This window comes from Schistocerca gregaria, chromosome 6 (assembly GCF_023897955.1).
Source record: "Schistocerca gregaria isolate iqSchGreg1 chromosome 6, iqSchGreg1.2, whole genome shotgun sequence".
NCBI classification, from domain to species: Eukaryota; Metazoa; Arthropoda; class Insecta; order Orthoptera; family Acrididae; genus Schistocerca; species Schistocerca gregaria.
Genome location: NC_064925.1, coordinates 476,926,120 through 476,951,309, shown reverse-complemented (window position 1 = coordinate 476,951,309; position 25,190 = coordinate 476,926,120). Strand labels below are relative to the sequence as shown.

Genomic DNA, 25,190 nt, shown 5'->3' with positions numbered 1-25,190 from the left:
CAAGATAGAAACTTTCAGAGATCAAATACCACAGTGATGAGAAATGCTCAACTGTGAAGTGTACGAGCGTGTCAGTTACTGTATGTTGTAGCATGATGTACCATTTGGATAGCTGAATGTCTGCATGGAAAAAAGTTGCAGATGTCACCATCCTAACTAGAAGATGATAACAAATAGAAACCTTTGGGTACTTACTAAACAGCACACTTCACTTAAAGTTAATGATGATTCACTGGTCAGCACAAGAATATACACAAATGATATCACATGTACTGTCTTAGTCTTGCTTGTTATTTCTATGTAATGCAATTCTGGTAACAGCGCCTCCCCCCCCCCCCCCCCCCCCCCCCACACACACACACACACACCAGTGTCTGTGCCGGGGCAGGTACGGCCAGGTACTGACTATTGGAGAATTCCCAGCAAACATCATTCGCAACGTTGCCAGCAGAAGATAGGTGTGGAGCAGCCTGCCAGCTGTGGTTACCACAGCACACCTCATACAAGAAAAAAAATTTTGCTGACATGAACTATGAATGTCTGCTGGGTCGAAACAGAACCACACTTCCCTTCCGTAACACATTTCTATTGTGGCTGGCTGATGGTGGATTGGCTGGTGCTGCATCTGGGTTGATGGTGGCTGGTCAGTTTCCAGGCAGGATGCTGACTGCAATGTGGCAGAATGTGACACTGGCCACCTGGTGTACCTGTCAATTGCTGTGAGACAGAACCAGCAGTTACGTGGTCCTTCCAAGTCCAGGTGTATGTGTGAGAATAGTGCCTCTGGGATGTCAAAACTCCTGAGTGGAAGTTGTACGTGCCATGTTGCCATGTTACTTCGCACTTTTGACAGGCAACACAGGTCTGAGTCCTCTGTATACTGGGCCACAGAAAATGCTGTTACTGGTGACCTCATAGTGCAAATTCCTGGGCAGGTGAGCTGTGCAGAGAATTGAAAACCCACTGTCATAGAAGGCCACTGTCGGCTTCGTAGAAGGCCATTGTCGGCTCGCTGACTCATCTCAGCACATCAGCTCCTCGGAGTACGGCTGTGGCATAGGATGCAAGTGTGGAGTCATCCTGCCTTTAAGCAGGTCTTCCAACTTCTTGTCATTCTGTGCTGCTGCCAGTTTGCCTAAATTCACTGGTGAAGAAATTCCTTCTTCTCTAGACCAGGCATCAAAGGTGTCATTTTGTGAACCCTTACATGCCCAAAGTCTGTCATGAACTGCAAAATAAAATTTAGTTGTTTGGTTTGCATGACCAGGAGGAGGTAATTATTTCGTGGCTGCAAAAATGCAAACTTCCATCGCCAATAGTCTGATATATAGTCTAGGCATGTCCTTCCACTATGAATCTGAAGTATGTAACTGCTTCACAGGCTGCTAACAGTTCTGCGTAATACGGTGGCCAAAAGCCAAACAGGCAGTGGCACAAAATGGTGACAAGGATTTGGATGATCTATGTAAAGACAGGGTGGCTCTGCACTTGCGTCATATGCCACCGCTAGGCACTGAGGAGCTGATGTACTGAGATGAGTCAGCAGGCTGACAACAGCCATGCGCACCTGCCCTTATCCGACAGTGGGTTTTTTATTCTCTGCAGTGTCTCAGCCAACTGGCAATTTGTGCTATGAGGGTACCTGTAACACAGCATTTTGTGAGGCCCAACATGCAGGACTACCATACGAGGACTCAGAACTGCATTGCATGCCAAAAGTGCAAAGTAACATGACAAGTACGAGCTCCACTCATGAGTTTTGACAGCTCAAAGCCACGATTCTCACACATTCACCTGGACTTGCTAGGATTATGTAGCTGTTGGTACCGTCTCATGTCAATTTACAGGTACACCAGGTGGCCACTGCCACAGTCCGCCACACTGCAGCCGCCATCCAAAGCAGTGTCTCCTGCCTGGAAACTGACCAGCCACCATCAATCCAACTGCAGCAGTCACCCCACAACAGCAGCCAATCCATCCAGCCACAACAGAAACACATTACAGAAGGGAAGTGTGATTCTGTTTCGACCCAGCAGACATTCATAGTTCATGTCAGCAAAAACATTTTTTTTTTCCTTGTAGGGGGTGTGGTGTGGTGACCACACCTGGCACTCCACACCTATTGGCGGGAAATGTTGCGAATGACCAATGCTGGGAAGATCACATTCTCCAGTAATCAGTACCTGTGCCTCTACCTGCTCCAGCACAGACACTGCTGAATTTGCAGTTACCACAAGAGGATTACACAGCAATAACAAGCAAGATTACAATATATGTGATATAAGTTGTGTAACTTGTTGTGCTGATCAATAAAACATCATTATCTTAAAGTGAAGTGTGCCATTTAGTAAATATCTACAAGTTTCTATTTGTTGTTGTAAGTATCTTCCAATTAGGATTGCGACTGTTGCAACTTATTACCATACTGTCTTCCAAGCAGTACACCCTGCTTAAAGATACAGTAACTGAATCTCTGCAAGTGTCTTTATGGAGAATGCTCCATCTTTAACAACCAATGGTGAAATGTTAATGGTGATAACCTTCACCATGAACACATAAGATTTGATTGTGTACTGTTATGCAAGGCAAAGTCTCCAATGCAACGCAGCAGGTACTTGTTTGTTATGTATTGGTACAAGTGGACTTCCAGTGTGCTTTTGCTTCTGCATTGAATGCTGCTGTTGGTAATTGTTGAGATTATGAATGACGGGAACTTGCGAGCTTTCAAAAATAAAAATGGTGTGTGACCCTCAACTACATACCCTCAGACTCAGAGTTGAAATATTAAATGTTTTGGCTGGTTTTGTTGTCTATGGGCTGGGATACATAGTTGCTGCATTACAAGCCAGATACTGCTGAGGCTACAGTATACAATATGAATATACACATGAAACGAATGGTCGAAGGTTCTTATCACTCGGCAATTGCGAATTTTGAATGTAATGTAGAAATTTATATATGAAAGATCGCAATTAAATAAAATCTGCAGGTACTATTTTTAACGATTTTAAATGATGAGTATGATACCTTTAAGAATGCCATTTATTACTGCAAACACTTATTAGTGTAAATGGTCCAGCAATTAAATAAAATATAAGTTGCGTAACAGGGAAACAATAGATTCCTACTTCATGTCCACTCTTCCCCACTTCCATCCAGTCTCCCCATTAACGAGCACAGTGGTTGGCTAGAGTGCACCTGTCATTTCTTCAAGCTAATGCACACTCACAAACATATTGAAACACATACAAAATACTGGATTTACATTTAAATAACTTGAAATTAAATAAATATTCCTATGGCTGGACCATAACCATGCTCTGACACACATTATTAAAGCCATAAACAAATCAAATAAACATATATCAAAGGAATAGAAACAAGAGCAGGCCAGTAGCCTAATGTGTCTGTTCTTTCTAAAACACAGTAAATATTTGACCAATTTCATCCTGAATAGTATATATCAGATGTAAAGAAAGGCATGGGCGAATAAATATATTTATAAGCATGCTGCTACTGTTTTTTCGCGTAACTGTGGAGTACTTGTGGCCTGACGCGATCAGTAGTAATCGGCCAATTTGACCTCCAATAACTCCCTTTACTATTCAAGGTACATGAATGTAATTCATACCAATTTAGGTTTACACTAATAGCTTTCTAAAGACATGTTGATCAACAAAATCAGATGAACTGTTCAGATTTAAAAAATTCATTGTTGGGTGTTACTTGTATAATTTACGGTCAGATACTAAACTTTAAAACTAACAAAGATACTGAAAATCTAATTACACCATCAGAATCGTTGTGCATATAATGGTAGTTTACATGTTTCTTTTTGTGGTATCGTGATTCCTCTGGCTATTAATAATTTCTACATGAACTGTGAAATGTCTGCCATTACGTTTTCACAAAGTCCCCCCATGTTCGGCACTCCCAGCATACAAATCTCCTTCATCAAGACGAAGCACTTCCGCGACTCAGTGTTAACATTCAATTCCCGCTGACCAACCCCGGCTTGCCAAGCGGTCCATGCGGCCACAACAACTCTGAACTTAGAATATTTTCAGGGTGCCACAACTCGTCCATTACCTCTCAAACTGAACCAAATGAATCATGAGCCAGTAGTCGATAGTCATTCAGAATGCTCGTTTGTAATGTCCTGTGGTTTGTAAATAAAGGTATATGGTATTTTCTTGCATATAAGTGGTTTACAGAATGACACTGCTGATGTCCTGTCTAGAGTGGAAAGCATCTCTTTACCTGTGAAACTGGCAGCAGCACAAAATGTTGAGGAGTTGGATACAGTCTGATATGTAGAGTCTGATATACAGTGAGGGCATGTTCTTGCACCATGCATCTAAAGTATCTAACTGCTTCATAGGCTACTAACAGTTCCATATAAAATGGTGGCCAAGAGCACTGCTTCTCTGTGATCTTCTTGGAGAAGAAACCCAAGGGCTGCCAGTGCTCACTTATGCTCTGTTGTAGCATACCACTGACAGCATGGGATGAGGCATCTGCGAAAATTGCTAGTGGGGCATCAGGAATTGGATGCACAAGGGGAGGAACTCACCTGAGGCTCATCTGGCGGGTTTCAAATGATGCCTGCAGTTGCTTAGTCCAAGCAAGAGGCATGAAACCATGCACTCTGGTGCCAGTGGGGATGGATTGGAAGGAAGCTGGCAGTGCCCTTTCAAAGGAACCATCCCAGCATTTACCTGAAGCAATTTAGGGAAATCGCAGGAAACCTAAATCAGAAAGGCCAGATGTGGTTTGAACCATCGTCCTCTTGAATGCGAGTCCAGTGTGTTAACCACTGCATCACCTCACTTGGTGCTTTCCACTGGTTTCCAGCTAATAATCTCGTTTGTAATCCCAATAAAACCCAACAACTCCTAATGGAAATGTCAAAGGAAGTAGAAAATAAGTCTGTAAAACTTCTAGATATTTACATTGACTCCAAGCTCCATTAGGAGCAACATATCAGTCGAGTATACAAAAAAATAAATAAATAAAACTCTGGTGTCATAAACCATTTTGAAATTCTAGGATATAGTGAACTTTATTTTGGGGTAACCTACTTTCGAATATCCCAGTCGCGAGTGTCATATGGTGCGACTGTATGGGAACTCTCCCCTCACATTAAGAATATTTTAAAAATAAAAAAAAAGGTCTTGTACACAATATGTGAAACAATTTGTGTGGAATGCTGTCCTCCTTTATTCCAGGCTCAGAATATTCACAATTATAAATTTATACATCTATGTATCTGTGTTCTATATTAAAAATATTTCCGAATTTGTTGCTAGGAGATAAATTCCTGAACACAACACCAGAGTTAAGGCTAATTTAGATATAGCACGGCACATGTTAGCAAGAACCAGAAATCCTCACTAAGTGCACCCATTCAAAATTTTCAACAAATTACCAACCTACATCAGTCTATGGACCTAATTTTTTTTTTTTTTTTAAATTAAGTGGTATGGCTGGCAGTCAGATTACCCATTTTATGACATTAAAGAATTCTTTGAGATGCCTGAGGAGCATCTTAGCATTTAACAAATTTTCCCATAGTTTATTGTATCACAAAGTGCTGTGATTATGTTTTCTGTAATTAAGTCCTGTGTAATTATGAACTGTATAGTCCATACAGTCCTGCAAATGGCCCAATCCATACTATATTATATTATAGCTTATTGACAATAGCCCTTACAAATTTTCCTGTAATGTGTTTTCGTATTAATGTGCTTAATATGTGTAAGATAATTTACTGTCAATAGTTTATATTTCCTTATTATGTATGTATTACTACATCCTATAGTATACTTCAGTGGCAAAGCGTATTTCCATTGTAAAAGGATCGATGGTGAATAAAACTTCTTGATCGCTCCGCTCCCTCTCCCCCTCTATGTCCCCCCTCCCCCCCCCCCCCCAATTCTGTCTATTTCCTCTTCACCCCTTCCCCCTCGTTGATCTTGAGCCAATTTTGTTATAGTCAATGAAACCTTGATTGGGAACTTAAGTCTTAGTTACATTGGGTGGGATCATTGCTATTTGGGGAATGAGAGACCTCTCCTACTACTGGATCCGTGAGGACCATGGCTTCAACAACAGTATTTTGCACAGTTTTAAATTGCAAACTGGTTGGATTACAAATACATACAATTCAGATACAGTAACCATAATCCTGTAAGCCATAAATAAGGCTTTCCTTTCTGGCTCTAAGCACTATGGGACTTAACATCTGAGGTCATCAGTCCCCATTTCCTTTTTGTGTTGAAACAAAACAGGCTGCAGGGAAGAAAGCAAAACAGCAGACAGCTGTGTACACAATTTTTGTTTAAAATTGTTTAGAAGCAGAAAGAATATATGAAGGGCTTATTTCAATAGTTGTACAAGTACATTTTTGTTCATTCTGAGATACAGAGTCCTAAAGTTAAATGAGTGCTGAAAAATCTGCCGTTGAGATACCAGAAATATTCAAGTATACATACTTGAATATTTCTGGTTTCTCATACATACTTGAATATTTCTGGTTTCTCATACATACTTGAATATTTCTGGTATCTCAACTGCAGATTTTTCAGCACTCATTTAACTTTAGGACTCTGTATCTCAGAATGAAAAAAAATGTACTTGTACCACTATTGAAATAAGCCCTTCATATAATGAGAGAAAATTGGCCCAATGGTTTAAATGTCTATTAAAACTAACTGCAAGAAAGAAAGAAAGAAAGAAAACTAGGGGAACCATACCTACGAGTGCCTAGTTACGGAATAACCTGGGTTATTATCAACAAGAAAACAAAATCATTTAACGTTAATAAACAAACACAAACACAAAACGTACATGATCAGACAACTACAGCAGCAGAGTGGTGATACTTTCATTGAACTTTTCAAAAATACAGGAAACAGAAAATGCACAGTCTTTCATTCACTGGTGCTTAAGTACCAAAACATGTCAAAGAGTACGCATTTAGCAAATGTCACAAATGAACACAATTTTACTCTTCAAATGAAGAGCACTGTTCACGCCACCATCTCCCACACTTAAGGCACTGCAGCCAATTCTCTGGCAACACCAAAATCCATGCTCTCTACTCACAGCTTTCAGTCTTTCCCTTATAGCAAACTCCTTCGTACTAAGAGCAGTGGCAATCTTTATTTGCTTTCTCCATTTGTCTGGCCTCATTGGGCAGCCCTTCAGTTTATATGAGCTTCCTAGCCAATTTTTGTACATTATGTATAAATTTCCAGTTGTGCCCTAAAGATTACACACACTCACTTTTGGGACATAATATGTGCACTCCTTCCTACAGAAACAATGCTGCCAACTGATGGCAGCACAAGTCACATTTGCATAACATGTGGTTGCATTATGGTAGACGGCAAGCCATCCTTTCGAAATGCAATCAATAATTATTCTGTGTATAACATATGTAAGAGAGTACCAGAAAAGAAAGGTGGAAAGTGATTATTACCGGTTTCACTTTGGAAAAAAAACAGGATTTCTTCACGCAATACAACTGCATCAGTGGCCAGCAGATCAGTTTCGTCAACTGTCAGGAACACAATCTGTGCTCCCTTTGTGATTATGCACTCTTTGGTACATTTACCCTAAATCACACATTTTCACAGCACACCATTAATTTGTTAACTGTCATGCACTATCGGAGGACACGGATGATGAGATAAAGAACTATTATGCTGATTTGGAGGACATTATTGAGACTATCGTGACATTCAATCTGTTTAGTCCTGGGTGATCTCTATACACAAATTGGAAAATAAAATGAATATCGTCCCACAATTTAGCCGAATAGCCTACACAAAGTGGCCAACAACAATGTCTTAGGTTGATAAATTTTGCTGACCTTAGAAGAATGATCATTAGTAGCACCTACTTCCCACAGAAAGAGATACATAAAGCCACAGTGATATCGTCAAATGGTAAGATGAAAAACCAGATGGATCATGCATTGGTGGATGGAAGGCATTGTGGATGCATCGAGCAAGTACGAACGTACCGTGGTGCTGATATGAATTCAGACCACTTTTTAGCAGTTTTGAAGATCTGTCTAGAACCCTCTACAAAATGACAAAGGAAAAGAGAAGGAATAGTTCATGACGATAAAGACAAACTTTCAAATGAACAGGTAAGACAGTGGTACCAAGATAGAGTCACTGGCTCGCTTTGGCTACAGAGGCCCCAGATAATGTAGAAGGAATATGGACACAATTGAAAAAGGAAAAAAAAAAAATGGTTCAAATGGCTCTGAGCACTATGGGACTTAACATCTGAGGTCATCAGTCCCCTAGAACTTCGAACTACTTAAACCTAACTAACTTAAGGACAGCACACACATCCAAGCCCGAGGCAGGATTCGAACCTGCGACCGTAGCAGTCGTGTAGTTCCAGACTGAAGCACCTAGAACCGCTCGTCCACAGTGGCCGGCCACACAATTGAAGGAAGAGGTTATAAAGAATGCCTAGGAAGAAATGGATGACAACCTAAACCCAAAACCAAATTGTGGTTTGATGATTAACGTCAGTCGGTTGTTATACATAGAATGTAGAAGAGATTAGAGTGGTTAAATCACCCATCAGAAGATACACAAACAACATACTCAGAAGTGAGATGACTGACTGACAGGCTCATTAGAAGGAAGAAAAGAGATTAAAGGAAGAAATTATTAATGGCAGTTGAGGAATCTAAGAACACACCACACTACTTTTTCAAGTTGGCAGGTTTTGCTTGAAGCAATTATAAACAGCAAACTTTAATCCTAACAGATGAAGAAGGGAATGTGCTACCTCCTATGGAGCAAGCAGATCAGTTTGGAAAGCATTCCAGAAAATTGCTAAATGTATAAATTCCAGAAGGAAGTATAGAACAAGAATGGGAATTAAATACAGAAGAAGAGGAAGTACCTGAACCTTCAATGGAAGAGATAAGAACAACTGTAGAATCACTCAAAAACAATAAAGTGCCAGGTATTAGTGCAGAACTAGTTAGAAACAGAGGGGATTTTATTGGAGACTAAGACAGCTTACTGTCAAAATCTGGTCATCAGAGGAGATCCTGGTTGAATGGAAGAGAGCAACTGTATGCCCAATTTTTAAAAAAGGAGATGCCACAAAAGTGGGCAATTATCGAGGAATCTTGCTACTTAATCTCCTTGTTACTTAGTCGCCTGAAACCTGCTGTACAAGAGTTCATAGGACCATAACAGTGTGGATTCATGGCAGGACGCTCAACCAAGGATCACATCATTACGCTACACAGATAATGGGAAAGTACTATGAATTTGATAGAGAACTACACCTCATATTTATTGATTTCTGACATGCCTATGACAGCACTAATCGGGCAGTATTATGGAGGATAATGTAGGAGTTGAGCATCACAAGAAAATACATCAAAGTGAATGAAGCATGTTGTACAGATACAAGCTGCGAAGTATGGTTTGGAAGTAAAATGTCAGAGCCTTTCACTGTTCAACACAGTTTGAGACCAGGAGATCCTTTGTCCCCAGTGCTATTCAACATTGCATTGGAAAAGCAACGACATGAAATTGGTAATGACAGGGAGATGGACATGATTGGAACTGACACAATCTTGGCCTTTGCCGATGATGTGGTGATTATGGTAGACTCAATCAGATTGTGCCTGACACCACTAGGTTCATGAAAGAGGCAAGCAAAGTGGGATTAGTTGTCAACGAGGAGAAAACCAAATTAATGATCATCTCACGCATGCAGGATTTCCCTATCACTATCAATATAGATGGATACAATTTTGAACGAGTAGAGAATTCTACCTAATAACACGCTCGGTTTCACAAAACAGTAAGATAAAACTTTACATGGCACTGGTAAACTTGTTCTCTTATATGGCTGCGAGACATGGGTGACTTCACAAATACTTGAAGAGCGCATTTGAAAGGAAAGTGCTCAGAATATCTATGGACCTACATTCAACAGAGAAAATGGAAGATGGGAAAGGAGGTAAAAAGAGACTTACACCAACGTTTTGGGAAAGCTGATGTTGGCAGAACTATCAGAGGAAGATGACTCCAGTGGTTGCGATAGGTCTTAAAGGGCTGGAGAATCTATCCTAAACTGAGTGTTCAATTCCCAGCTGATTGTAAGACGTACAAGGACTAGGGGAAAGGTAGGGTGCTGAGGTCGTTGCAGAAGGTAGAACCGGCAGCATCCCTAGAAGATGCAATGGACAGGAGAAAGTGGAACAACATCTGCCCGAAATACCTGCAACTGTGAACAGGACAACGCTTCCTCCTGTGTCACTGATTGCGTTATTGATCTTTGTATAGTGTGTTATTCTGGTTTGTAATAGTTCTTTTGCTTTCTGTCATGGGCCTTTATGGCCTGTCATGAACAATAAAAGATATCAGATAGATTATATAATGGTAAGACAGAGATTTAGGAACCAGGTTTTAAATTGCAAGACATTTCCCGGGGCAGATGTAGACTCTGATCACAATCTATTGGTTATGACCTGTAGATTAAAACTGAAGAAACTGCAAAAAGGTGGAAATTTAAGGAGATGGGACCTGGATAAACTGACTAAACCAGAGGTTGTACAGAGTTTCAGGGAGAGCATAAGGGAACAATTGACAGGAATGGGGGAAAGAAATACAGTAGAAGAAGAATGGGTAGCTTTGAGGGATGAAGTAGTGAAGGCAGCAGAGGAACAAGTAAGTATAAGATGAGGGCTAGTAGAAATTCTTGGGTAACAGAAGAAATATTGAATTTAATTGATGAAAGGAGAAAATATAAAAATGCAGTAAATGAAGCATGCAAAAAGGAATACAAACGTCTCAAAAATGAGATCGACAGGAAATGCAAAATGGCTAAGCAGGGATGGCTAGAGGACAAATGTAACGATGTAGAGGCTTATCTCACTAGGAGTACGATAGATACTGCCTACAGGAAAATTAAAGAGACCTTTGGAGAAAAGAGAACCACTTGTATGAACATCAAGAACTCAGATGAAAACCCAGTTCTAAGCAAAGAAGTGAAAGCAGAAAGGTGGAAGGAGTATATAGAGGGTCTATACAAGGGTGATGTACTTGAGGACAACATTATGGAAATGGAAGAGGATGAAGATGAAATGGGAGATACAATACTGCGTGAAGAATTTGACAGAGCACTGAAAGACCTGAGTCGAAACAAGGCCCCCGGAGTAGACAACATTCCATTGCAACTACTGACGGCCTTGGGAGAGCCAGTCCTGACAAAACTCTACCATCTGGTGAGCAAGATGTATGAAATAGGCGAAATCCCCTCAGACTTCAAAAGAATATAATAATTCCAATCCCAAAGAAAGCAGGTGCTGACCGATGTGAAAATTACCGAACCATCAGTTTAATAAGCCACAGCTGCAAAATACTTACACGAATTCTTTACAGACGAATGGAAAAACTAGTAGAAGCCGACCTCGGGGAAGATCAGTTTGGATTCCGTAGAAATACTGGAACACGTGAGGCAACACTGACCTTACGACTTATCTTAGAAGAAAGATTAAGGAAAGGCAAACCTACGTTTCTAGCATTTGTAGACTTAGAGAAAGCTTTTGACAATGTTGACTGGAATACTCTCTTTCAAATTCTAAAGGTGGCAGGGGTAAAATACAGGGAGCGAAAGGCTATTTACAATTTGTACAGGAACCAGATGGCAGTTATAAGAGTCAAGGGGGATGAAAGGGAAGCAGTGGTTGAAAAGGGAGTGAGATAGGGTTTTAGTCTCTCCCCGATGTTATTCGAACTGTATATTGAGCAAGCAGTGAGGGAAACAAGAGAAAAATTCGGGGTAGGTATTAAAATCCATGGAGAAGAAATAAAAACCTTGAGGTTCGCCGATGACATTGTAATTCTGTCAGAGACAGCAAAGGACTTGGAAGAGCAGTTGAACGGAATGGACAGTGTCATGAAAGGAGGGTATAAGATGAACATCAATGAAAGAAAAACGAGGATAATGGAATGTAGTCGAATTAAGTCGGGTGTTGCTGAGGGAATTAGATTAGGAAATGAGACACCTAAAGTAGTAAAGAAGTTTTGCTATTTGGGGAGCAAAATAACTGATGATGGTTGAAGTAGAGACGATATCAAATGTAGACTGGCAATGGCAAGGAAGGCGTTTCTGAAGAAGAGAAATTTGTTAACATCGAGTATAGATTTACGTATCTGAAAGTCGTTTCTAAAAGTATTTATATGGATTGTAGCCATGTATGGAAGTGAAACATGGACGATAACTAGTTTGGACAAGAAGAGAATACAAGCTTTCGAAATGTGCTGCTACAGAGGAATGCTGAAGATAAGGTGGATAGATCACGTAACTAATGAGGAGGTATTGAATAGGATTGGGGAGAAGAAGTTTGTGGCACAACTTGACCAAAAGAAGGGATCGGTTAGTAGGACATGTTCTGAGGCATCAAGGGATCACCAATTTAGTATTAGAGGGCAGCGTGGAGGGTAAAAATCTTAGAGGGAGACCAAGAGATGAATACACTAAGCAGATTCAGAAGGATGTAGGTTGCAGTGGGTACTGGGAGATGAAGAACCTTGCACAGGATAGAGTACCATGGAGAGCTGCATCAAACCAGTCTAAGGAGTGATTACCACAACAACAACAACATCAACATGTACAATAAATGATTATGACCATTAATTTCGCGCAGTCGGTTTTAACGAACTCCTATATGTAGTTGAATCGTAAAAAATGGTTCAAATGGCTCTGAGCACTATGGGATTCAACATCTGAGATCATCAGTCCCCCAGAACTTAGAACCACTTAAACCTAACTAACCCAAGGACATCACACACGTCCATGCCCGAGGCAGGATTCGAACCAGCGAACGCAACAGTCACGCAGTTCCAGACTGAAGTGCCTAGAATCCCTCGGCCACACCGGCCGGTTATCGTGTAAAAACATTAAGTAAATCGGTTAAGAGATTTTTGGTAAGAACGTCAAACAAAGTTTTGTTCTTACGCACTATTACAGCTTAAAAATTTAGCTACTGGTCCAGCTGCTGCTTATTTGTTGTCACAACTTATGGGAACTGTGCCTAGTGTAACTTTTTTTTTTATATGCGGCACTTTCAACGAAAAGGTTCCAAACATTTCGAAGTTTCATCTAGAATTAAGAATGTGTTTCAGATTTAGCACTTCTATTTTCTTCGCTGGTGCCTTCCTTCAATTACAAGGAATGAGTATTGTAACTCAACAATAAAGATGATTGAACAAACATGGAGACAACTTGCTGAGATACAGCCGAAGACTGAATTGGACATCGAAGTATAACCCCGGTGAGCTCAAAATGTCGCTGATTAGTATTTGGGTGAATTTTTCCTATCTTGTGTCTACATTTTGCAATATTATAAGCAGTGAAAAATTCCTAATGTTATGTATTGCTTTATACATGGGTTAAATGCGAGTACACCATGGTTATTTATTTTTCTCTAACTGTGTATCCAACGTCACAAGTAGCTGGATGCACCTGTTGTAAACAGTATTCCTTCCACAATTCAAAACATTTCATTTTACGCGTGTAAAACACCAACAAACGTCAGTACGCGCACGCCCCCCCTTACTGTTAGACTTGGCCACTGTTTCTATGTTTCGATACAGTGTATCGATACGTGGAACTATTTCAGTGTTTCGGAACGGTTGTGTTTCACTGTTTCGAAACAGTGGTGTTTCACTCCGCCCCTGGCTCGGATAACCGGACCAGATTCGATCTCAAGCCAGACACAGAAACTGTATCGTTGTTTCAAAATAAGGCTGTTTCAGTCCACCTGTGCTTGGAACGGACAAAATGTATCGAAACAGTGATGTTTCATTCCGCTCTGTGTCGGACGAGATTCGGGCTCGGCACAGGTACTGAAAGACAACATACCGCTTCATGAAACACTTTCAAGAGTGTCCAAATCTTTTTGACAAGCAATAGCATGAAAATTAGGATATCCGCATTTAAAGCTTCGTTTCTAGCTGACTGTCCTATTCCGTAATGGCGTAACATCTGCTTTATAAACACTAACCAAACAATAAAACAACATACTATTCACATTCAAAATAATAAATATTTGAAGATCACTCAGTTAAATTACGTCATTTTAAACCAACGCTTCTCTGTTCATGTACAGTAATCATATTTAGAAACGCAAGTAAGCCTACAACATTTTGAATAAAAAAAGGCGTAGAGTGACCGTTATTAGACGTATACATAAATTTGATGTAGGTATAATTGCAAGCAATCTGTTTGACATATCACTGATAGTGTAATGGTGAACGGGAAGGTCTGGGAAACATGATGAACTTATAGTAACGATTCGAAACACCTCGAAAGATAAAATTTTTTTGTTATATATTCGAATTATTTGGCGTTATTTGTGAGTCTATAGTCACTGTGCCTAATGTCCACAATGATTTCCTTTGTGTGCATCGAAATTAGCAGGATGGGTATATCACCCATACTAAGGGAATGTGGGAATCCCAGTAGCATTTAAGTTGTTTCTGCAGTTTGTTCCCACCTCCAGTTCCGTTCGTGGTGGTTCTTCTGCCTTCAGCTATGGCTGCCCTCAGCCAATTGAAAAGTATGAAAGTCACACGATACGAAAGCAGCGCATTTGCTGCAGGAAATACGAAACTGCCAAGACGCCTAAGTGATAGTTTCATACTTTCTGCGACATGATTAGCGCTCTCGCACCTCATTTGTGTTTATATGGACATACTTATACAGCAGACATTCAAGACGATAAAATGTGTTTATTAGATTACAAAACATAAACCGTTTCACTGTTTCGAAACAGCGTATCGAAACATTATATTTTACTGTTTCATTTGTTTCGAAACAATTACGTGTTTCAGTTTGCTCATCTCTACTCCCTATTTGACAGCCGCTGGTAGACCTATGCAGTACGGCGTGTTAGTGGTGGCGCATTAACAAGTGAAGTCTTACTTCGGCTATGGCGTCTGGAAAGTTCCCGAACTCGAGTCTGTCGAGCAGTCCATTGCGGTCGGCGTCTAGCTTGCGGAACAGCTGGTCGGCGTCCCAGGAAGGAGGCTCGTGCCTGGACGAGGGCGGACCTGCGAACCCACACCACCACAGAGCCACCACGGAAGCCAACGCGGCCGCGGCCAGAGCGCCAGCTGCCGTTGCCCGCAGCTCCATCGTGACTGAGCCCGAGGTGCGAGCAGCGCTGCGCGTCAGCTGGGGCATGCAAGGACACGTGGCCGGCGGGGTCGGGGAGGGGACAACGGACTCGCCTTTCAGCTTCCTCGAAACTTCCGCCTACCGCCACGTAACCAGCGCGCCCGCTCGCGCCTCCGTCTGCAACACCTCTAGCCACCCGGCTGGGTTACAGTTGCTTCGATATCGGTGGATCCCACCGACGACCGACGTCGGCCGGAGACCGCCGATCGTTTCAAATCAGTATGCCACTACGTGCGCGGTCACACTACAGCCGATCTTATCCCTCGAACGTACATACATCGGACGACAATAGGCCAAATTCAAATCGGTTTGTTTTCCTCGGTCACATCGATCGATGTTATTACTCACGAAATATGAAGCGTGATAAACTGATAATTTTAGGCCAACAGAGAATGAGTTTGTGGCATCCTGAGGATGAAAATATGCTACTGGCCATTAAAATTGCTGCACCACGAGGATGACGTGCTACAGATGAGAAATTTAACCGACAGGAAGAAGATGCCTTGATATGCAAATGATTAGCTTTTCAGAGCATTCACACAAGGTTGGCGCCGGTGGCGACACCTAAAACGAGCAGACATGAGGAACGTTTCCAACCGATTTCTCATACACAAACAGCAGTTGACCGGCGTTGCCTGGTGAAACGTTGTTGTGATGCCTCGCGTAAGGAGGAGAAATGTGTACCATCACGTTTCCGACTTTGATAATGGTCGGATTGTAGCCTATCGCGATTGCTATTTATCGTATCACGACATTGCTGCTCGCGTTGGTCGAGATCCAATGACTGTTAGCTCAATATGGATTCGGTGGGTTCAGGAGTGTAATAGGGAACGCCGTGCTGGATCCCAAAGGCCTCGTATCACTAGCAGTCGAGATGACAGGCATCTTAACCGCACGGCTGTAACGGATCGTGCAGCCACGTCTCGATCCCTGAGTCAACAGATGGGGACGTTAGCAAGACAACAACCATCTGCACGAACAGTTCGACGACGTTTGCAGCAGCTTGGACTATCAACTCGGAGACCGTGGCTGCGGTTACCCTCGACGCTGCATCACAGACAGGAACGCCTGCGATGGTGTACTCAACGACGAACCTGGGTGCCCGAATGGCAAAACGTCATTTTTTCCGGATGAATCCAGGTTCTGTTTGCAGCATCATGGTGGTCGCATGTGTTACGACCCGTGGCTCTACCCTTCATTCGATCCCTGCGAAACCCCACATTTCAGCAGACTAATGCACGACCGCATGCTGCAGGCCCTGTACGGGTCTTTCTGGAAACATAAAAGGTTCAGCTGCTGCCCTGGCCAGCACATTCTCCAGATCTCTCAGCAATTGAAAACGTCTGGTCAATGGCGGCCGAGCAACTGGCTCGTAACAATACGCCAGTCACTACTCTTGATGAACTGTGGTATCGTGTTGAAGTTGGATGGGCAGCTGTACCTGTACACGCAATCCAACCTCTGTTTGACTCAATGCCCAGGCGTATCAAGGCCGTTATTACGGCCAGAGGTGATTGTTCTGGGTACTGATTTCTCAGGACCTATGCACCCAAATTGCGTGAAAATGCAGTCACAAGTCAGTTCTAGTATAATATATTTGTCCAATGAATACCCGTTTATCATCTGCATTTCTTCTTGGTGTAGCAATTTTGATGGCCAGTAGTGTATTATAATCGAGACATAATTCGGAATCTATGGACTGAAATCGCAGGTTTATTCGAAACCTCAAATAGGCAAAATCATTACTGGAAATTTTTGGCATAGGTTATACTCTTAAAAAAATAATTTGTTCAATTGAAACGGGTGGCATACCCTATATGCCTGTAGCTGTTGTACTGGATCCTTTTTTGTGGTACATTGTTATTAACTGTCTACAAATTACTGTTGTTGCTTACTGGCGTTTTATGCCAGAAGGGCAGTGATTCTGTTAATATGAAGTGGTTTGCAAAAGCGGTAGACGGTATGTATGTCCACTTTAAGTTTAGAGAGATTAGATTAGATTAGTACTTGTTCCATAGATCATGAATACGACACTTCGTAATAATGTGGAACGAGTCAGGTTAATAAAAGGTGTCTATACAAGATATTACATTACACAAAATATTACGTGACAATATTTTTAATTTTTTTTTTTTGGGGGGGGGGGGAGATTACACTATATGCAAAAATTGATCTAATGAGTAGGAGTTGCCATTAAGAAATTCTTTTAATTTCCTTTTAAATTCTATACGGCTATCTGTCAGACTTTTGATGCTATTAGGTAAGTGACCAAAGACTTTCGTGGCAGCATAATTTACCCCCTTCTGATCCAAAGTTAGATTTAACCTTGAGTAGTGAAGATCATCCTTTCTCCTAGTGTTGTGGCCATGTACACTGCTATTACTTTTGAATCCGTTCAGATTGTTAATAACAAATTTCATCAGAGAATATATATATATTGTGATGCTACAGTGAAGATCTCTAACTCTTTAAATAAGTGTCTGCAGGATGATCTTGGATGAGCTCCAGCAATTATTATGATTACACGCTTTAGTGCAATGAACACTCTTTTACTCAATGATGAGTTATCCCAGAATATGATGGCACACGAGAGCAGAGAATGAAAATAGGCATGGTAAGCTAATTTACTCAGATGTATATCGCCAAAATTTGCAGTGACCCTAATAGCGTAAGTAGCTGAACTCAAACGTTTCAGCAGATCCTCAGTGTGTTGTTTCCAGTTCAACCCCTCATCAATGCATACACCTAGAAATTCCACCTTAGCTACCGACTTCTGATCGAAGTCCATATTTATTAATGATGTCATTCCATTCACTGTGTGGAACTGTATATACTGTGTTTTGTCAAAGTTTAATGAGAGCCCATTTGCAGAGAATCACTTAATGATTTTCTGAAAAACATCGTTTACAATTTCACCAGTTAATTCTTGTCTGTTGGGTGTGATAGCTATACTTGTTTAATCGGCAAAAAGTACCAGCTTGCATCTTCGTGAATACAGAATGGCTAGTCATTAATATACACTCCTGGAAATGGAAAAAAAGAACACATTGACACCGGTGTGTCAGACCCACCATACTTGCTCCGGACATTGCGAGAGGGCTGTACAAGCAATGATCACACACACGGCACAGCGGACACACCAGGAACCGCGGTGTTGGCCGTCGAATGGCGCTAGCTGCGCAGCATTTGTGCACCGCCGCCGTCGGTGTCAGCCAGTTTGCCGTGGCATATGTAGCTCCATCGCAGTCTTTAACACTGGTAGCATGCCGCGACAGCGTGGACGTGAACCGTATGTGCAGTTGACAGACTTTGAGCGAGGGCGTATAGTGGGCATGCGGGAGGCCGGGTGGACGTACCGCAGAATTGCTCAACACGTGGGGCGTGAGGTCTCCACAGTACATCGATGTTGTCGCCAGTGGTCGGCGGAGGGTGCACGTGCCCGTCGACCAGGGACCGGACCGCAGCGACGCACGGATGCAAGCCAAGACCGTAGGATCCTATGCAGTGCCGTAGGGGACCGCACCGCCACTTCCCAGCAAATTAAGGACACTGTTGCTCCTGGGGTATCGGCGAGGACCATTCGCAACCGTCTCCATGAAGCTGGGCTACGGTCCCGCACACTGTTAGGCCGTCTCCCGCTCACGCCCCAAGATCGTGCAGCCCGCCTCCAGTGGTGTTGCGACAGGCGTGAATGGAGGGAGGAATGGAGACGTGTCGTCTTCAGCGATGAGAGTCGCTTCTGCCTTGGTGCCAATGATGGTCGTATGCGTGTTTGGCGCCGTGCAGGTGAGCGCCACAATCAGGACTGCATACGACCGAGGCACACAGGGCCAACACCCGGCATCATGGTGTGGGGAGCGATCTCCTACACTGGCCGTACACCTCTGGTGATCGTCGAGGGGACACTGAATAGTGCACGATACATCCAAACCGTCATCGAACCCATCGTTCTACCATTCCTAGACCGGCAAGGGAACTTGCTGTTCCAACAGGACAATGCACGTCCGCATGTATCCCGTGCCACCGAACATGCTGTAGAAGGTGTAAGTCAACTACCCTGGCCAGCAAGATCTCCGGATCTGTCCCCCAATTGAGCATGTTTGGGACTGGATGAAGCGTCGTCTCACGCGGTCTGCACGTCCACCACGAACGCTGGTCCAACTGAGGCGCCAGGTGGAAATGGCATGGCAAGCCGTACCACAGGACTACATCCAGCATCTCTACGATCGTCTCCATGGGAGAATAGCAGCCTGCATTGCTGCGAAAGGTGGATATACACTGTGCTAGTGCCGACTTTGTGCATGCTCTGTTGCCTTTGTCTATGTGCCTGTGGTTCTGTCAGTGTGATCATGTGATGTATCTGACCCCAGGAATGTGTCAATAAAGTTTCCCCTTCCTGGGACAATGAATTCACGGTGTTCTTATTTCTATTTCCAGGAGTGTATATTAAGAACAGCAGAGGACCCAAGACCGATCATAATTGTCACAATTAATAAAATATTCCCGGCTATTATGCCGTGGTCGAAGGGATTTCACTTTAAAACCCGGTGCTTCGTCCCCATCTGCGGAGGACATTTTCAAAGGGGATCGTAGCTTTGTCGAATGTCCGACTCACGCCCTGGCTCGCAACTGACTACAGCAAAATTCCACTTCCGGGAGCGTCAGCGCAGTGGCGTGACGTCACATGTTTTGAATACGCGAGCGCATTTGGATATTGTCGACTGCCGTCGTCCGCTGTTACTATCATCCCATGGTGGAAGACTGGTACACAACTTCTTGAGCACCGCAATTCAAATCCCATTCTCTTTCACGCATTCCCCCTTCCTATTAAAATTCCAGGGGTATTTCACATTCTCTATGGCCTCTCTGTATAGCCTTTCGTGGTATCCGTATGTGGCTTTCAGCACTTGAGTGCTATCAAAATGAATGTGGTGATCTCCTGGAAGTAAACCATGTTCCGCAACGGCATGTTCTGCACTTGTTCTCGTGCTCTTCGAGTCGTTTTTTGACAGCTCTTTTCGTAGTACCCACGTACACCTCCCAACAACTACACGGAATCCTATAAATTCGCCGGCCGCGGTGGTCTCGCGGTTCTAGGCGCACAGTCCGAAACCGTGCGACTGCTACGGTCGCAGGTTCGAATCCTGCCTCGGGCATGGATGTGTGTGATGGCCTTAGGTTAGTTAGGTTTAAGTAGTTCTAAGTTCTAGGGGACTGAAGACCACAGCAAGTTGAGTCCCATAGTGCTCAGAGCCATTTGAACCATTTAGCCATCCTATAAATTCCAGCTTTTTCCAGCATCCTTGGCCGATTTTAGGTAATCTTGTATCTTCCGTGCGGGCTTGTAAAATACGGCGATGTCCCGCTTTTTAAAGATATTTCCAATGCGGTCAGGCACGTCCTTAATGAATGGCAGGATAACTTTTGATTTCACCGGCGCTTGAGCACCGCTATGATTTCTACGCGGTGGTCTTAATTCTCTTTTCACCTCAGCGAACGAATAACCATTCTTCTGCAACGCATTGTTGAGATGTTTTTATTCTGCGTCAAGATTTTTCCACGCTCTATCCGCCAACGTTTTTATTGTGCCTCGCTTTCGTTGTGGCTGGTGGTTCGAATCGCGGTGAAAGTAATGGTATGTGTGCGTGGATTTTCGGTAAACCACGTGGCCGAAGCAACCATCTTCTTCCTTGAAAACTATTACATCAAGAAAATTTAATTTTCCACCTCCCTCCTCCTCCTCCTAGGTAAACTGAATCTTCGGACTGATCCCGTTCAGATGTTTGTTAAATCGATCCAGTTCCTCCCTGCCGTGGCGCCACAAAACAAATGTATCACCCATATTTTCAAGGTCACCATGAATTATCTCGAGTATGTAACAGGACGTTTCTTCCGTCATTCGTAAAATTTGTCTGGTTATTCCGATAACTGAGGACAGAGCGTATAATACTCGCCACGTTCCTTACGAGACAGGAAACCTATTTCACATGCATTCGGTGTCTCTTTAATAGCATCACTCGTATCCAAACACAGGCATCATGGTGTTCCACCCCACCATACGAGGTTAAAATCTAACCTACTTCATACTTAGAATAGATTCTAACCTCCTTGACCCTACCAAAGACCGACGAAGGTGATTAGACGCACAATGACGACGCTGTCGGCCTTCTAGGTGTGACACAGAATTTGCGCACAATAATGTTGAGAACATCAAAAAATTCGTAAATTCTCGTACATTGCGCTGCCTCAGTGATCGTGTGTAAACAAAGAGAGAGCCGGCCGCGGTGGTCTCGCGGTTCTAGGCGCGCAGTCCGGAACCGTGCGGCTGCTACGGTCGCAGGTTCGAATCCTGCCTCGGGCATGGATGTGTGTGATGTCCTTAGGTTAGTTAGGTTTAAGTAGTTCTAAGTTCTAGGGGACTGATGACCTAAGCAGTTGAGTCCCATAGTGCTCAGAGCCATTTGAACCATTTGAAACAAAGAGAGAAATACTGTAAATGTACTGCTCTTGAAAATATGCACGCAATATGACAACGTAGAAGCTGTTGATCTCAGTTGTATAGGACTGCACATACACTACACTTAAATGGGCTAGGAAAGCAGTTTGTGGTGGAAAAATAAGCAGTTGTGTCGTCAAGAAATCGGAGACAAGACAAACAATATCAAAGAAAACAGATCCATCTTCACATCTTCTCCGTTCACCAAAACATCAATCATCTCCCTCTTATGCAATAGTGGTCCACAGCTCATTGGAAGAAAAGATTCGGACTCCAACAACTCTAAAGAAGACTCCAGGCTGCCATACAAATGATTTTTTTTTAATGGACAAATCCTTAACAAGTAAGAAGGAATCAGTACTGGAAATCAAATAAACTGCAGCAACAAAATTCTTTCTGTTTGCCATCAAAATATTCAGTTAATAACAAAGAAAATGGTAGGTGTAGAGTCTTTACTAAATATAGAACTCCACCTCATCGGTATTCTGGGCTTTACAGAGCACAGGCTAAATATTGACTAAATTGTGTCTTTCTCTATATCAGTGTACACAACTGCGAATTATTTATGTAGAAACAGTCATAAAAAAGGAGGAACCGTAATTTTCAGTAAGCAATGTCTGAAACATAAATCCAGTAATAAGTTTTCGGAATCTCAATGTAGAAAGAGACATTGAGTTGGCACTAACGGAAGTCTGTGAGACAAATACAGTTGTAGTATGTATTTATCGCTCCCAAAATGGAAATTTTGAGTCATTCCTAAGTAAGCTTGAATACGTGCTAAACAGGATCCATTTAGACTAGAAATCAATACTGCTTTGTGGGGCTGTAACAATGATTTTCTTGGAACCAGAGAAAGAAAAGGGGTACTGATCAACTTTACAGATACTTTCAACCTAAAACAGACTATAAAAATCACAACAAGAATTACAAAAGTAGTGCCATTGCCCTGGATCAGATATTTGTGAATACAGAGTGCACTGCAAAATGTGTAAGTACAAGCATTAGTGATCATGAAGTTGTCACCCTCCAAAGCTACTTGCTGCCCACCCAGAACTAGAAAGGAACTGTAACAGCTAGAAATTTCAGTACACATAGAAACATTCAATTTCCTATTATGAGGAGAAAGGCGGGAGGAAGTTTTCCAAATGGATGACACCACCAAAAAGTTCGGGAATTTCTCTAGCACTTTCATCTTCAATGGTTACTTTGAAATTCCATTCCCTCTCAAAACACAAGTAATAAGCGGCACAACTCCAGACGCAAAGAGATGGATAACAGGTATCAAAATCTCAACTGTGAGGAACAGAGAATTACTCAGATATAAGAAAAACAATAATATACCCTTACTTCCGAACATCTACACTCGGAATTACCTTCAAATCTACAAAACAGTGACACGCCAGTCAAAAACGGCTCTGAGCACTATGGGACTTAACATCTATGGTCATCAGTCCCCTAGAACTTAGAACTACTTAAACCTAACTAACCTAAGGACATCACACAACACCCAGTCATCACGAGGCAGAGAAAATCACTGACCCCGCCGGGAATCGAACGCGGGAACCCGGACGCGCGGGAACCGAGAACGCTACCGCATGACCACGAGCTGCGGACAGGCAAAAAGAATGGCCAATAATAAGTTCATAACAGTCAGTACATAAAAGCTAAGCAGTATGGAGAGTAATAAAGTGTCCCCTAAAAAAAACATCCATGTAGCATCAACCCTTAAGAAAATGTCATTAGGAATTGATGGTATTCCTGACTGCATCAAAAACAATGTATTACAAAAATTTCACTGTCTCTTGCAGATACTGTCAATTCATCTTTTCTAATAGGTACATTTCCAGACCGTTTAAAAATTGCTGAAGTGGTCCCTATTCATAAGAAAAGAGACAAATCAAATATAGAAAACTACAGACCAATTGTCTTATTATCAGGCTTTAGTAAAATAATAGAACACGTAATGTATCATAGGGAAATCAAAAACAAAATTCTCACTAATACTCAGCATGCATTTAGGAAAAATAAATCAACAACTATTGCCAACTATGATTTTATACACAATGTCCTGCAACCAGTGGACAAGAAACAAAGTGGCACTGGCATTTTTTAGACTTAAGCAAAGCGTTTGACGTACTGGACTGCAACAAACTGTTGGGCAAGTTCCAAGTATATGACATTAGAGGCCTTGCACTAAAATGGTTCATATAGCATTTGACAAACAGGAAACAGAAAATACAAATAAAACTGTTTCTTAGATGCAGAAATACTAATAAAAGAAAGGAATCCCTCAGGGATCTATCCTTGGGCCAATACTCTTTCTTCTATAAACGATTTAGGCCTAAATACTGAGTCACAAACAAGTAATGAACACCAGAGACATACCAGACTCAGACAGGCAACTAAATCAGCCATAGCAGAGCATTGTCTGGAACTTGGTCATTCAATCGATTACAATGACACCAAGATTGTGACACAGACCTCAAGATTTTGGGACAGTGTCATTAAAGAAGCCATTGAGGTTAAGGTCACAGACATTCCAATCAACCGTGACTTGGGATACCAAATCAGCACTGCCTGGAATCCAGCGCTTGAGCTTGTGAAAACTCAACGCAGGACACTTCGGGATTCTACAAGAAATAGAAGTGGAAACCGCGAGAACAGCCCTGAGACAAGGTGTCTGACATTAGAGACCAGATATGAACTCGACTTCAGAAGACGGCCAGGCCGGGCGCGGACGGCGAAGGGAACACTGGCGACCAGAGAGGGACAATGTACCCGGACATGACAATGGATTATTCTTCCGACGCGTCGTTCGAAGACTACACTACTCGCCCGTCGACGTCCCAGTTTCGGCGGAAACGAAGCGATCCCGGACCTGGTGTGCCTCATGTGGCGCCCACCGAAGACGGCTTCATTCGACCGCCAAAAAAGAAGCAGGCGAAGAACCAGGCACTGGTAGACGCACCTGTAGTGCCTGTAAGCAACAGATTTGACGTAATCGAAGATGGCGGGGCGGCGCCACAGCAGTCACAACACCGCCAACAATACCAGCAGCAGCAGCAACAACAACAGCAGCAGCATAAAATTCCACCGATCGTCCTGCAATATCCGGACACCTATTTGAAATTGTACGATTGGCTGACGCAAAATCTGAAGCAGCCTTTCACTGCGAAGCAGGCTGGAGGCGATAAGTTAAAACTCACTGTCACAGTCACTGACGACTACGTAAAGGTTATGGACATGGTGGGAACCGAGGGAATACCGTGCTACACGTTTCCCACTGTTCGACCGCCCACTCTGAAGGTGATATTTCGAGGGATCGTCGATTCTCTCCCCAACGACAGGCTCAAGGACGAATTGTCTGCATTGGGATTTGCGGCGACGGTTGTGGACTACCATCGGATGCCAGGCACACAGCAGAAATCAGGCCTCCGTGTGGTGGTTCTGCCAGACA

At 42.7% G+C, this 25,190-nt stretch overlaps 1 protein-coding gene across 2 annotated transcripts in view; it reads right to left on the bottom strand.

The window, feature by feature from the left end:
- LOC126278308 (selenoprotein N-like) overlaps positions 1-15,219 on the bottom strand; it is a 104,620-nt gene extending 89,401 nt beyond the window's left edge. For both annotated transcript variants that reach the window (XR_007550684.1, XM_049978323.1), the window contains exon 1: positions 14,983-15,219. Coding sequence is in view for 1 of the 2 variants with exons in the window: in XM_049978323.1 (XP_049834280.1) it covers positions 14,983-15,195 (213 nt within the window). In the remaining variant the exon portion in view is untranslated. The remainder of the gene's footprint in view (positions 1-14,982) is intronic.
- Positions 15,220-25,190: the final 9,971 nt, after the last annotated feature.